This window comes from Bidens hawaiensis, unplaced genomic scaffold (genome assembly GCF_021521415.1).
Source record: "Bidens hawaiensis isolate Kalapana, Puna unplaced genomic scaffold, B.hawaiensis_p1.1 tig00049622_1, whole genome shotgun sequence".
In the NCBI taxonomy this organism is placed as follows: domain Eukaryota; kingdom Viridiplantae; phylum Streptophyta; class Magnoliopsida; order Asterales; family Asteraceae; genus Bidens; species Bidens hawaiensis.
In genome coordinates, this window is record NW_027498870.1 from 35,414 (window position 1) to 49,509 (window position 14,096).

Here is a 14,096-nt window from a genome sequence, read left to right on the forward strand (position 1 = left end):
TTTAGGGTGACTGTTTGTCGTTAAAAAAGAAGTAATTCACCGTAATGCTAAAACGAAGTGTGTTGTGTTACTTGATAAATGTTGCTAAAAAACTATGGCATACACAAACTGCCATTAAATACCTAAATTGTAGTGACACACATACTAAATACCACTAAAAGTGTCTGCCAAGCAAATGTAGCACACGCAAAGTGCCATTAAACATAAATTTTAGTGACACAAATACTAAATGCCACTAAAAGTGTGTGTCAAGCAAATGTGACACATGCAAAGTGCCATTAAAACATAAATTTTAGTGACACGAAATTCTTAAGGCCACTAAAAGCGTGTGCCAAGCAAATGTGGCACACACAAAGTGTCATTAAAACCTCAATTTAGTGACACAAATGCTAAATGCCACTAAAAGTGTGTGCCAAGCAAATGTGGCATACACAAAGTGCCATTAAAACCGAAAATAGTGGCACAAAAGATAAATGTCATTAAAAACGTGTCCCACCAAATGGCATTTTTTTGTAGTGAAAACTAGTGGCCCATATTCATTTCTCACATTTCTCACAATAATTTTATTTCTCTCCTGAACTTAAACACACACACACACACACATATATATATATATAGGATTATGTCATTTCAGAAGTGATTCTTATAACGAGAAGCACGAGAAGTGATTTCAACCATTAGATTATTAATCAATGTTTGAAAAATTATTACATTTATTATAATTAATAAAATTTGAAAGACATTAAAATAAATAAGAAAAGGATAGTTTAGGTAAAATAAAATTATTCGTCATTTAATTTATCTTATCTATCACTAAATAAAAGCCCAAAGCATAGATATCCAAAATTTATGATTTGTAAGTTACAATTTATTTATTTATTTATTATATGCTAGTGTGAGCTCTAATTTTGTTCTTTTTTCATCAATAAATAGCTTTTAATTTATAAGTTTTAAGCAAAATAGTATCTTCATCTTTGATTACTCTTTTGAAAAAAAAAATAGTTTGAAGATGTGTAAGACGGAAAAAAATATGTACGAAGAAATTGAAAATGTGTACGAAAAAAAATAAGATGTGTATGAGAAAATTAAAGATGTGTAGGGAAAAAAATTAAGATGTGCATGAGAAAATTAAATATGCGTAGCAAAAAATAGAAGATGTGTAGGACGAAAAAAAGTGTACGAAGAATGTAGATGTGTAGAAAAAAAAATATGTTGTGTATGAGAAAATTAAAGATGTGTGGGGAAAAAAAATTAATATGCGTATTTGAAAATTAAAGATCTATAGGTAGATATTAAAGATGTGTAGGAATAAATTGAATATACGTACAGAGATAATTGAAAATGAGCAGGAAAAAAATTAAGACTTGTATGAAAAAAAAATTAAAGATACGTAGGAAAATTATGAAGGTGTGTAAGAAAAATTATAGCTATATAGGGTGAACTCAAGATATATGGTAAAAAATTATAAAGATAAATTTATTATTTTATGAATTTATTGATTTTTTAAAATTATTTTAGTTATTTTGATTAGATTACTTATATTAGTTAGAGATGTAACTCATATGTTTTAATTATATATATATATATATATATATATATATATATTAATTGGAGAGAGAATAAATTTATATTACTTTAATATCCTATATTTTTAATGTTGTAAGATTGAAAATTAAATGAGTGGCCCAGATTGACTTTTCGCATTTCTTGCTGTAACTTGAGTTCTCGCATGAACCATCCCCTATGTGTGTGTGTGTGTGTGTATATATATATGTATGTATGTATGTATGTATATAGATAGATAGTTTGATTCATTTATTTTTTTTGAATGAAATGAACTATTTGTTAAAAAAAGTGATTTGGTTTGTTTAGTTTGATAAAAAATATTAGTTTGAATAACATAAACAGGAACTATTCTTCTTCTTTATTTTCCAATATTATTTTCTCAAAAGTCATTGTCTATTCAAAAATCCATTTTGCTATTCGTACATCTTTTTTACATACAATTTCTCTTTTACACACCATTTCTAAAAGGTATATTGGTTTTTAATGATCCAAACTATTGCCTTTTGGTCACTGCTGGTCCCAACTAATGAATTGGCTACTGATGGTCCCAACTTTTAAAGTATTTGTTCCTAATGGTCCGCAACTAACAGAATCCTAACGCCGTTAATTTCAGGTCGTCGGGAAAAACGTTTTTGGCCTGAAAATTCAATTTTTTTGCCGGAAAACACCACCTGAATACCGCAACCACCGCAAATTGACTCACCGCTAACCAACTACCACCACTTGAGAACCACCAACCGATTTCGACGATGATTCTAGGGTTTCCGGCGACCTCAATAATTGGGGATTTTACAAGAAAAATGTTCCTAAATGTCTGATACGAAGTTACCAAGATGTTTGGGACGAAAATGTTGAGTTTTTTTCGGGAAAAAAAATTGAGTTTTCCTGCCTAAACCGTTTTTCCAGCGACCTGAAACTAACGACGTTAGGATTCTGTTAGTCGCGGACCATTAGAAACAAATGATTTAAAAGTTAGGACCATTAATAACAAATTTATTAGTTGAGACCTGCATTGACTAAAAATCAATAATTGAAACAATTAAAAACCAATATATATCTTTCTAAAACCTTTTTGTGCATCAATCCCTCTCAAAAGGACTTTTAAATAGATACATATAGTGACCTTTAACGTGATTTGAAAATTCCAATAATAGACTTTTCTTCCCAGCCGATGAATACAATATTTCACGTGATTTGAAAATTTCTTAAATAGGTACATGATAGTGACCTTTTAAGACTGCCGGCTACAAATTACATTATCACCTTCATCACAGCTGCACCCAATATTATATTGTAGAAGAGTGAAGAGAGACATGGAGAACCCTACAAGATTAACCAAAAATAAATGGTTATTCCGCGGGAACTCCGAGCTTAAGGTGGAGCCGGAGACAACCATTAGAGGTGCACTCACTTTGCTCATGTCAAATCTCAATGTCTCCGACGACAGACCTGTCATTCCTATGTCAGTCAGTGAGCCTTCGGCTTTTCCTTGTTTCGGTACTGCTCAGGTAGCTGCAGATGCAATTGCCGAGGCTGTGCGGTCTACTGAGTTTAACGGTTATCCGCCCACCGAAGGTATTCTCCCTGCCAGAAGGTACTTCCTCTTCCTGGAGTTGTTTTTGTTTTTGTTTAATGGTTTATTCATGTTTTGTTATTATCTTTGTTAGTGCCTGTTTTTGGTTTTAACCTGATTTCGTATATTTAGTTTTTTTTTTCCAAGTAAAAACACTTTGATCAAAAACAGGTAATCGTTCAAATTAGTATACCAGTAGCGACATAGCTGTTTGACATCAGAATTTGCTTTTTGAAGGAATTTTTTTTTTTGTTTTTCTTTTTTTAGTTTTGTTTGTAGTGTTTTGGAGGGGATTTGTTAAAAGTAATTTGGTTTTGAATGTGATTTTTTGGGTCAACTTCTTATCCTGATGTTTTAGATTGTAATTTGTAAACATGTTGTATGCAGCCCTTTCAAAACCTCATCACTATTAAAGTCTAGAACACATATCCATATATGGAGTTATATTCTAGCGACCCCAAGAAATTTTGACTCCAACCTCAATAAACTGTGAAACCGGGTCCCATTAAGTATTGGCAGGCACCAACTCTTAAGAAAATGTTTTTTTTTTTCCTTTTAAATTATACAAATATAAACCAAATAAGCTCATTTTATATACTAAGTAAACAAAAAAAAGTGTTCCATTCTAAGCTAAACTCATTAACCACCAATGTCAAATACCCAATAACCATTTTAAACAATTAACCCCCAAACATCATTAACTCAACTAAGTTCAACAATATAATATTGATTGTGGCTCAATGGAAGAGCACTCACTTTACTAGTGAGAGGTAGGGGGTTCAAACCTCACTACCACCAATTTATATGGGAGATATGAGGGATGACACTGGCTTGCCAAGGTTCGAGTCCTGATCTCACCCGGTTTTATCGGCTTCTCGCTGTCGTGTTGTTTGGCGGGTGTGGGGGTCGGGTTTTATCCGGGGAATTCCTCAATAGGTGGACCGCTAGGGGCTCCTTCTGTCCGGACTCGTGGCCGGCTCGGGCTACCTTTAGCCATTGGGGGCCGTGTACGGAGTACCCAGCGTTACTTAATTGGTCGTTAAAAAAAAAACACTAAGTTCAACAATTAAAAATTTAACTTGATAAAAAGTGACTGGATTTTTTATTGGTCTCATCTCACCCATAAGTCAACTTTTAAACTAAAATCCCAATAGATGATTCTACCAAATGCCTACTGCCGCTGATTGTAGGGTACGCAGATGAGTCAATTTTCCGCTCAAAACGAACCAATGACTGAAAATTTGGTTTTTGGGTTTTTAAAAGGCGTTTAGAAAATACAAATTTAATCTTGTAACAAAATAACTATGATTTTACCGAGACTCTGAACCCACAACATCTTATTGGTTGATTTGAGTTCAAATTCATAAATTTAGAAAATATGAATGTGATGGAACAAATTCTTGAAACTGAAAGTTGGACCAAAAATTTTGATTTTATTTCTTTTAGGGCTGTAGCAGAATACCTCTCTGAGTATCTACCTTATAAGTTATCACCTGATGACGTATTCATGACATTGGGATGCCATCAAGCTGCTCAAACTATACTTCATGTTCTTGGTGGATCCAAATCAAATATACTAATCCCAAGACCATGCTTCCCTTATGTTGATGTTTTTGCTCAAAAAGCCAATTTAGAAGTCCGTTTCTTTAACCTTCTTCCAGAGAAAAATTGGGAAGTTGATCTTGACTCGGTCATAGCTGTTGCAGACGAAAATACGGTTGCCATGTTTATCATTAACCCTGGAAATCCTTGTGGGAATGTTTTCACATACAACCATCTTAAGAAGGTGCACATGTGTGGTTATTCTGATTTTTTTGCACATGTGTGGTTATTCTGATTTTTTTGCACATGTTAACTAAAGGGGTGATAACCAAACCATTTAGCAACAACTTAGGTCCAAGTACGTAGGTGTGTCAAACAGTTTGCCATCCATGTTAGTACAAGGTTGGAGCGTTCGCCAAATGGTTTGGTGATCACTTCGTATTTTTGTCAGTCAAATCACCCATTGTCATGTGCATTGTGGCGTAATATTTTTATAGAAAAAGAAGTTTTCTAATGGCTTAGTTATCACTATCCTATTGATTTGGCATATCTCTGATCTGTTGCCATTTTGTTTGGTGAGATCACTTATGACTTACCAAATGAACAGGAAGTGATCGTCAAACAAATTGACGATCACTTTATTTATTTATTTATTTTAATTATAACAAACCGTATGACACCCCTACTTGGACCTAAGTGATTGTCAAATGACGATCACTCAAACGTGTAAAGGAAACAAGGTTTTGACTGGTTATACATCAGGGCAAGGATACCCATTATATGAAAAAGGTTAATTTATTCTTGACAAAATCAATTTGGTTGCGATTTTATGATTATAGCCTTAACGGTTTTTGGTAGGTTGCGGAGACTGCAAGGAAGCTTGGGATATTAGTAATTTCTGATGAAGTTTATGGACATATTGTTTTTGGGGAAAATCCTTTTGTTCCTATGGGTGTGTTTGCGTCAATCACCCCTATCGTTACACTTGGTTCCATATCAAAGCGATGGATGGTTCCTGGTTGGCGAATCGGATGGCTTGTTGCCCATGATCCCGATGGCATCCTCAAAGAACACGGGGTTCGATCTACATATTTCAAGAACTTACATGCATATATGAATATGAATACGCATTATGCTAACACAATCCTCATTTATCTTTCAGATTATCACAAGCATTAAACAATATTTTAATTTATCATCATACCCTCCGGCATTTATTCAGGTTTGTTACAACCTAATTAAATTTCATATTCAACTAGATGCTTTCATGCTCAATCTCATATGCTCTTAGGGTTTGTGTTTTCCAGGGAGCGCTTCCTCATATACTTGCCGAAACCAAGGATGACTTCTTTTCAAAGACTTTAGATATAATTAAGGAATCGGCAATATCCTGTTATGAAGGAATTCAAGATGTCCCTGGCCTTTCTTGCCCAACCAGACCTCAAGGATCCATGTGTGTTATGGTAAGAAAATAAATGCAAATTTTATGTGCCATGGACATATGATTATAACTTATAAGAAAACATATGCATTACAACCTACCCTTCACTTATGCTTTATGTATAAAGGTTGAATTGGATATATCTGTGTTTGAGGACATCAAGGATGATCTGGACTTCTGTCTAAAGCTTGCTAAAGAAGAGTCGGTCATAATCCTTCCAGGTATATATATATGATGACCATGTGTAAAATACTATTTCAACCTCTTTATCATTCGAATGCTTATAAAACAAACTTCACTAAATCGTTGACTAGAAGAGTAGACGATCTTGAATTCCTGATCCTTTCATATGTACATCCTGCATTTCTTTTTCTTCAGGTGTAAGTGTAGGACTCCGCAACTGGCTCCGAGTAACATTTGCTATTGATCCATCACATCTTCAAGATGGCATCAAGAGACTTAAATCTTTTTGTGAAAGGCACTCCAAGATAGCATAATAATCCATTATTTAGATCATGTTTTGTGATCCATAGGGGACAGAACTTCATCCGTAGCCCATGTATTTCAATTAAGTTTATCAGCAAATGAAACGATTTTGTGTACTTTAATAAACGTGAAAAGATGTGTACTTGTTTGGATCCTTACTTTCAATGGCATTTTAAATATGACTGATGGATACTATTTAACGAAGCCTATCTAACGACTTTAGGAACTCCTTAAGAATGTTGAATTGTACCACCATCTTTCTATAGAGTTCTGTTACTCTGTATTAGATGAATAGATGAATAAGTCACTTGACTAAAATTTCATTTGTTTAAATATTTGATTTCTTGTGTAAATAAATACAATCACTAGCATCCGCAAAGCCAAACCTATATAAACCGTTACTAAGGTGCAACGTCAGATTTAAAACTTAATTAAAAAAACACTTATTCACCTACAACACTATTAAACAACACATCATCATTAGGAAGAAAAAAACGGGTTCTTATAGCGAGAAGTGAGGAGAAATCTCAACAATTAGATCATTAATCAATAATTTTTTTGAAATCATTATGAGCCATGAAAACTTTGAGAACCACACAAAAAACATGTGTATTCTTTTAAAATTTGGAATGTTTTCTATATATTTTTCGTAGTATTCTTATCATTAAAAAAAACACCTAAAGATTTTTCTGTTTTTGAAATCGACAAAAATATCTTTAAAATAACATAACTAATCTTCATGAGGGTAGTTTCGGGTGTGGGTTGAGTCTCCATCTCTATCAGGAATTGAGGAACTGATGGGGGTGTAGTGATGGAGTGACGTGTTGGCATATAATAGGAGGTGGCAGATGCTGGTGGTAACAATTGGTGGTGGAAGAGAGAGAGAGTGTGTGTAAATAGGGTGGAGTAGTCGAGAGGAACTAATAAGGTAAGGGTAGGTAGGCCCATTTGTGTTCAGTGGCGAACTTATAGTTATGATATATTTGTCTTATAGTTACTTCAATAATTTGTTTTGAAGTAATCCGCCAGTCTGTAGACTAGAAAAGATTCAATCTACTTCCATTCAATTTGAATTGATATTTTTTTTTATTATAATTATTATAAAGAGACATATATAATCGTTAATGAGAGAGAAAGAGAGTATGTGTTTAGAGAAAGATAACATTTTTAATGATTGTATACAAACATACATAAAGAAAGAATAAATTATAAAAGTTAATGAGAGAGAAAGAGAGTATGTGTTTAGAGAAAGATAACATTTTTAATGATTGTATACAAACATACATAAAGAAAGAATAAATTATAAAAATTAATGTGTAAAATTATAAAACTATACTTATGTGTCTCGTATATAACCAGATTTAATGAGAAACTAACTAGGTTAATACCAAATAACAAAACATATAACATTTTAAAACATTATAAATTCAAATATAGTTCTTCAAATTTTAAAGGTAAATGAGATACATTGAAATTTGTTAAAAATAAACGATAAATTAGTAAATTTATTCTGGAGATTATCTAACAAATTCTAAGCACAACTTGCACAAACAAATAGTGGTTTCACTAATGTTGGCATGTCCTTTTAATGTGGTGCAGTGGTAGTAAATATGGGCTCCTCAATGAAGACCTAGTTTCGATCCTCATATAAAGCATTTTATGAAGGGCACGGGTAGTTTAATGAAGGAAGCCTGGGATATTTGATATTTCCGAATTGATCCGTAGGGCATTGTGCTTCGGGCAGGTGGCTTTTTCCCGATATAGAAATAACTTGAAGACGCTTAAGGGTTCTGTACGGCTGGATTGGATCATCTGGCAACCACCTTTTGCCATTAAGTCACGCAGTACATAGTACCTATGCATTTATCTGTTTGTTGGTCGTTAAAAAAATATTATCTATATAGAAGTAAATGTGACATGTCGGTGCCACAAGACTCATTTCGATTATTTTATTGTTTTTTCCTTTCAAAATATGTTTGTTTTTTTGTTTGTTTGTTTTTTAGGTTATGCTTATACCCCAACGATTTTTTTTTCTTTTTTTTTCCTTTCAAAATATGTTTGTTTTTTTGTTTGTTTGTTTTTTAAGTTATGCCTATACCCACCGAACGTAACAAATACTAACCATATTTGCGTCTGCTTGTCGTCTAACGCTCGGGTTTTACCAACGTCCATGTTTTTAAAGCTCAAGTTTTACCAACGCCCAGGCTTCACTGACAACACCCTGATTAACACTCGAGTTTTACCAACGTCCAGGTTTTACCGACCGAATAAACGCCGCTTTATATATTTTAATTTCTTTTATATGCATATGCTAATAGTCATTTTATTTGTTAATTTCACGAACTTATCTTTTGTTTTTAGTTATGGTACCATAAACATAACCGATACCGGCTGAATATAAGTCGAGTAACCGTCACAACGCTCAGGCTCTAAAAGTGAAAAAACGTTATTTTAAATTAATTAAAATTTTATAAAATAAGTTATATGAGTGCAGCTACATTTTTTGTTTTTTTAAATATATTAATTTGAAGAATCTGTTTATTAGTTTTAATCTGGTAATGTAATGAACGTAGCTGATACCGACAGAGTTCGCATTAGCTTGCCGCTGCAACGCTCAAGTTTTACCAACAGAATTTGGCGCAACGCGCACGAGAAATCACTAGTATATATTAAAGTTGAAGTTTGGTGCCACACAAACCTTATTGGGCTAAGTGGCGGCACCAAATTGGTCAACGAAATAATTTTTTCCTTTTCTTTTCTTTTTTTTTTTTTGCTTTTTTAGTTATGAATGAAACGGAAACGACTGACCTCCAAATTATCTTTTTTTTTTGTTTTGGTTTTGGTACTGTAGCGAGCGTGACAGAATCCTACCGACTTCGCTTAGACTCGCCACCTCAACATCCAATACTGACAACTCTCAGGTTTGACCAACATCCGAGTTTTACCAATCAACACCACCCCATTGATCCACCTCAATTTTTATATATGTATTTTTTGCTTTAATTCCGGTTCCGTAATGAATGTAATTAAAACCGAAAGAATTCACGTCAGGTTAGCACCTCGACACCAGAGAACAACAACGCTTGGGTTTACCACCAACCGGTTTTTACCAACCAAATAAATGTCGTTTTTTTATATTTTTTTTGTTTGTTAATATTTTTATATTCTTTTACCAACTGAATAACTGTTATTTTTTATAGTACGGTTGTATGAGTATCGCTACTTATTTTTTGTTTTTTTTTATTTTAAATAATTTAATTTAATGATTTTATTTTTGCGGTTTAGTTCAAGTACCGTAACGAACATAGCCAAAACCAACTGTATTCGTGTAAACTGGCCGCTGCAACGCTCGCGCAACGCGCAGGGGTATATCTCTAGTTAATATTAATGGAAAATTCCCAAAATAAGCATTTATGAAAACAATTTTCTAGTTTTAGGTACCATTTACAAAAAATTCCAGAAATAGGTATTATAAACTAGTCATGATGAGTAGTTTGAAGAAACCAATTAGAATTTTCCATGTGTCCTTAAACTAATCATAACGAGCACGTTCACTAAATAAGATTCATGCCTCGTAATCAACGCCCACGAGTAATTCATAAGTCATTAAGTCGATTATAAGGTTAAACTAGTCGTGACGAGTTAACTACCAATAAACTACTCGTGTAGGGAATGTAAACTAGTCTTTGGGACTAAAGGACTTATAAATTACTCGTGGGCGTTGATTACGAGGCATGAAACTTATTTAGTCGTGATGAGTAAATGATTAGTGAACGTACTCGTTATGGTTAGTTTAAGGACAACAACAAGTTTTAATTGGTTCTACAAACTACACGTCACAACTAGTTTATAATACATATTTCTGGAATTTTTACAAATGATATATAAAACTAGAAACTTGTTTTCATAATGATTATTTTGAGAATTTTCCATAATATTAACATGCATAAAACAAATGCATAGTTTTAGACGTTAAAGCTGAAAAAGAAAGTTGAGAATCACTAATATTAGAAGATTCCAAAGATGCCGACCTAGCTACCATGCTAATGCGCCCCTACATTGTAAAACAAAAGTATCAAAATGAAAACTCCAATAATAAAAAATTATTTGGGCACGTATAGAGAAAAATTGTGTATACTAGAAAAACTATCAAAGTAGCGGGAGGATGTTCGCTCACCATGCACCACCTCGTCATGTGCCTTCTCGTGCATAGGGATGGCAAAATAACCCGGATCCGACGGGTATACCCGAAACCCGAAGCATTTGGGACGGGTATATCCGAAGCCCGACGGGTATTGGGCCAGGTATGGGATTAGTTTTGAAATTTCTTCGCGGGTACGGGCCGTGTATGGGATTTGGTGATACCCGGCCCGATTACCCGAAAAGACATACTCGTTTACTCGAACTATATACCCGAAATAAAAACCCGAAAATTTTTTATCATTAATTTTATTTTTCTTAACCTTTGGTGTTTAAAATATGTATTAAAATATATTATTTATGTTTTATATGTGATCAAGTTTATACATAAAGTTATACAAAAGTTATAGTGTTATTATTTATTTATATGTTTATATAGATTTAATGTGTTATATTTTAGTTTGTAACTGCTTATATATAAATAAAAATATATACGATAACTATAATGGTAAAAAAATCTACTAAAAAATCCTAAAGAAATTTTTTAAACAATTTAATGGCTATACCCGATACCCGCGAATATAGCTGATACCCGACAGGTAAATAGGTAATTACCCGACACATACCCGACGGGTAATGGGCCAGGCATGAGACTGAATTTTATAACTGGGTTCGGGTATGGGATTAGCAATACCCGGCACGTTGCCATCCCTACTCGTGCACTTCTATAATTCTTTGTGTGGCATACACCTCCCCATGTAGTTTCTCTTTTGTTTGAGAATAGGTTCGTTTATCAGGTTGATTTTTTTGGTTTAAATGAAAAACCGATTTGGTAATTGATGGCGTCTGTTCGAGTATATAGATGATCATCTATATACTAAACTAGAGGTAGATCTAGAAATCTTTACTAGGACGGACAGAAAATGGATCGAGTGAAATTGGGGTTGGGTCAAAAGAGAATATGGCTGGCCAACATTCTGGAGACCCAGAGCGAAATGAACTTTCGGGGCACATTAGAAGGTAAATTAGTCTTTATACACACCACCTTTTTAAAGTTTTATATTATATATATATATACATACATATATATATATATGGGATGGTTCAGAAGAGAAGTTATTTTAGAGCGAGAAGTACGAGAAATTAATCTGTGCCATTGATTTTGTCCTATCAATGGTTAAAAACTATGATGACAAACTTGTAATTAAAAGAATTAAAATATGGAAGGTTTTTAAGATAAAGGATATTTTAGTCATAATATTTGATGATAGGAAACGTTTCCTTTTAATCAATTTTAACATTTAGGCAATTAATGATGGATGCACTCGTGAAACGTTTCCTTACACAATTACTTATTTGATTACCAATTTTTTATTCATTATTATAGTTACGATAAACGATGGATGCACTAAAGAAAATTTTTAAATATATGAAATTTTGCTACTCTACGAAATTTCTAACCTATACATATAAAGTTTCAACCTACACTGTATTTTTATGCCTGAACTGTGTAGGAAACATTCAACTTTATGCGTGTATTTTAATTCAGTTAACAAAACACTAATTGTGTGTGAAAAACGTTCTACCTAGGAAAGAATTCTAATGCTTATATATAGTTGAGTGAATATAAAAATCATTAACCCTGCACAAATGCTTGAGCCGAATGTGTATGTACTAAACATAACTATACTTGTCTGACTATAAGTTATATTATGTAGGATATATATTTCATATGTAGGGATCAATTATGAATACTTGCATATGACAAGAATTTGTTGTGTAGGTATAAGTTAGATTTTTGTGTTTTATATAGTAACATTGTTTGACATCCTATGTATGTAGATTGTTTACTTTGTTGTGTAGGTAGTAACCGTGTAGGAATGCTTTTTTAAAATTTAATGTGTAGGAAACTCATTTGTTGTGTAGAATGTCATATTTATAAATTATAATTATTATGGTTGATTAGTATGTTGAATGTGTATGCTGTGTATGATAATAATAATAATAATAGTAATAATAAATAAAAAGAAAAAAAAATGAATTCAGAGAAGAAGCATATATCTTGAATTTCCTAGAATGTCGAATTTTGCTAAGATAAATACATAAACTATAAATTCAAGGGGCATTTATATATTTCCTCTTTCTAAACTTTTAAATTACATATTTCTTCAAATCATGCTTAAAGAGCATTGTACATTTTGCATTAAAAACTTGTATTTTAGGAAAATATGTAATTTCAAAAGTTTAGGAAGGAGAAATATGTAAAAATCCCTAAATTCAAATACGATAATAGTATTTAATAAAGTATGATTAAAGGATAATAATCTTGTTGGTTGCCATATTTACATTTAACAAAAATATAAGTCTTGACATTTTACTAGTTTACCCTTACAATTAAATAAAACAAAAAGAAAAAGAAAAAAACCTGATTGGTTAAAATCATTTCTCGCAATAAGTTCACTTCTCGCATGAACTTAAATCATATATATATATATATATATATATATATATATATATATATAGGTTTAAGTTTAGGAGAGAAATGAAATTACTGTGAGAAATGAATATGGGCTACTAGTTTTATTTTATGTTTTAAATGTTTAAAAATAAATGAAAAAAATGTAAATGCAACAATAAATGCATTATCTCTATTCAATTAATACAACTAATATACCCATAATAAATCATCTCTAATTAATAAATATCATAACATAATATTTTTTTTTCAATTGATATACTTAGAATTATTATTGTTATAAATAATAATGAAAAAAATATCATACAAATGTGTTCATTAAATATAAACAATAAATATACAACCTACACAAAATTATATAACATACACTTGTTTTGAGCAATAAAAATGTACAACATATAAAGAAGTATACAACTTACATATGTAATTCGGCATCAACAATTATATAAGCTAGACAAAGATACACATATCCTATACGTATGTAGGTTATATGTTTTTCGTGTGTAGGTAATATGATTTCTTATTCTTAGAACAAGTGTATGTTATATGTTTTTGTGTAGGTTGTATATTTTTTATTGATATTTAATGTTAACATATGTAAGATAGTTTTTTATATTATTCATCACAATGTACCTACGTGTTGATGGATATTGATATATTGAGTTGGAAGAAAGTGGTTTTTGATAGAAAAAAAATTTAATGTATGAATAAATTGTATTTGTGTATGATAAAATTTTCGAGTGTAGGTTATATGTTTTTCGTGTGTAGGTTATACGTTTTCGTGTGCGTGTGTAGTTTATTGATGCAGAATTTTGTGTGTCGGTTATATGTTTTTCATGTGTAGGTTGTATGTTTTCTTATTCTTAGAACAA

General features: G+C 32.0%; 1 protein-coding gene across 1 annotated transcript; it reads left to right on the plus strand.

Moving 5' to 3' along the window:
* The first annotated feature begins 2,879 nt into the window (after nt 1-2,879).
* Nucleotides 2,880-6,664, plus strand: LOC143598078 (putative aminotransferase TAT2). Its single transcript, XM_077076394.1, has 7 exons — nt 2,880-3,160; nt 4,586-4,925; nt 5,540-5,758; nt 5,844-5,903; nt 5,989-6,144; nt 6,250-6,343; nt 6,501-6,664. Exons 1-7 carry the CDS (start codon nt 2,880-2,882, stop codon nt 6,617-6,619), a joined length of 1,269 nt encoding a protein of 422 aa, XP_076932509.1. The 3' UTR covers nt 6,620-6,664.
* The last annotated feature ends 7,432 nt before the right edge of the window (nt 6,665-14,096 follow it).

Excerpts from the sequence above, each read along its gene's own strand:
- LOC143598078 (XM_077076394.1), top strand. The coding sequence starts at position 2,880 with ATGGAGAACCCTACAAGATTAACCAAAAATAAATGGTTATTCCGCGGG. Across the intron at positions 3,161-4,585 it reads GGTATTCTCCCTGCCAGAAG|GGCTGTAGCAGAATACCTCT; the intron begins GTACTTCCTCTT and ends TATTTCTTTTAG. Across the intron at positions 6,344-6,500 it reads GTCGGTCATAATCCTTCCAG|GTGTAAGTGTAGGACTCCGC; the intron begins GTATATATATAT and ends CTTTTTCTTCAG.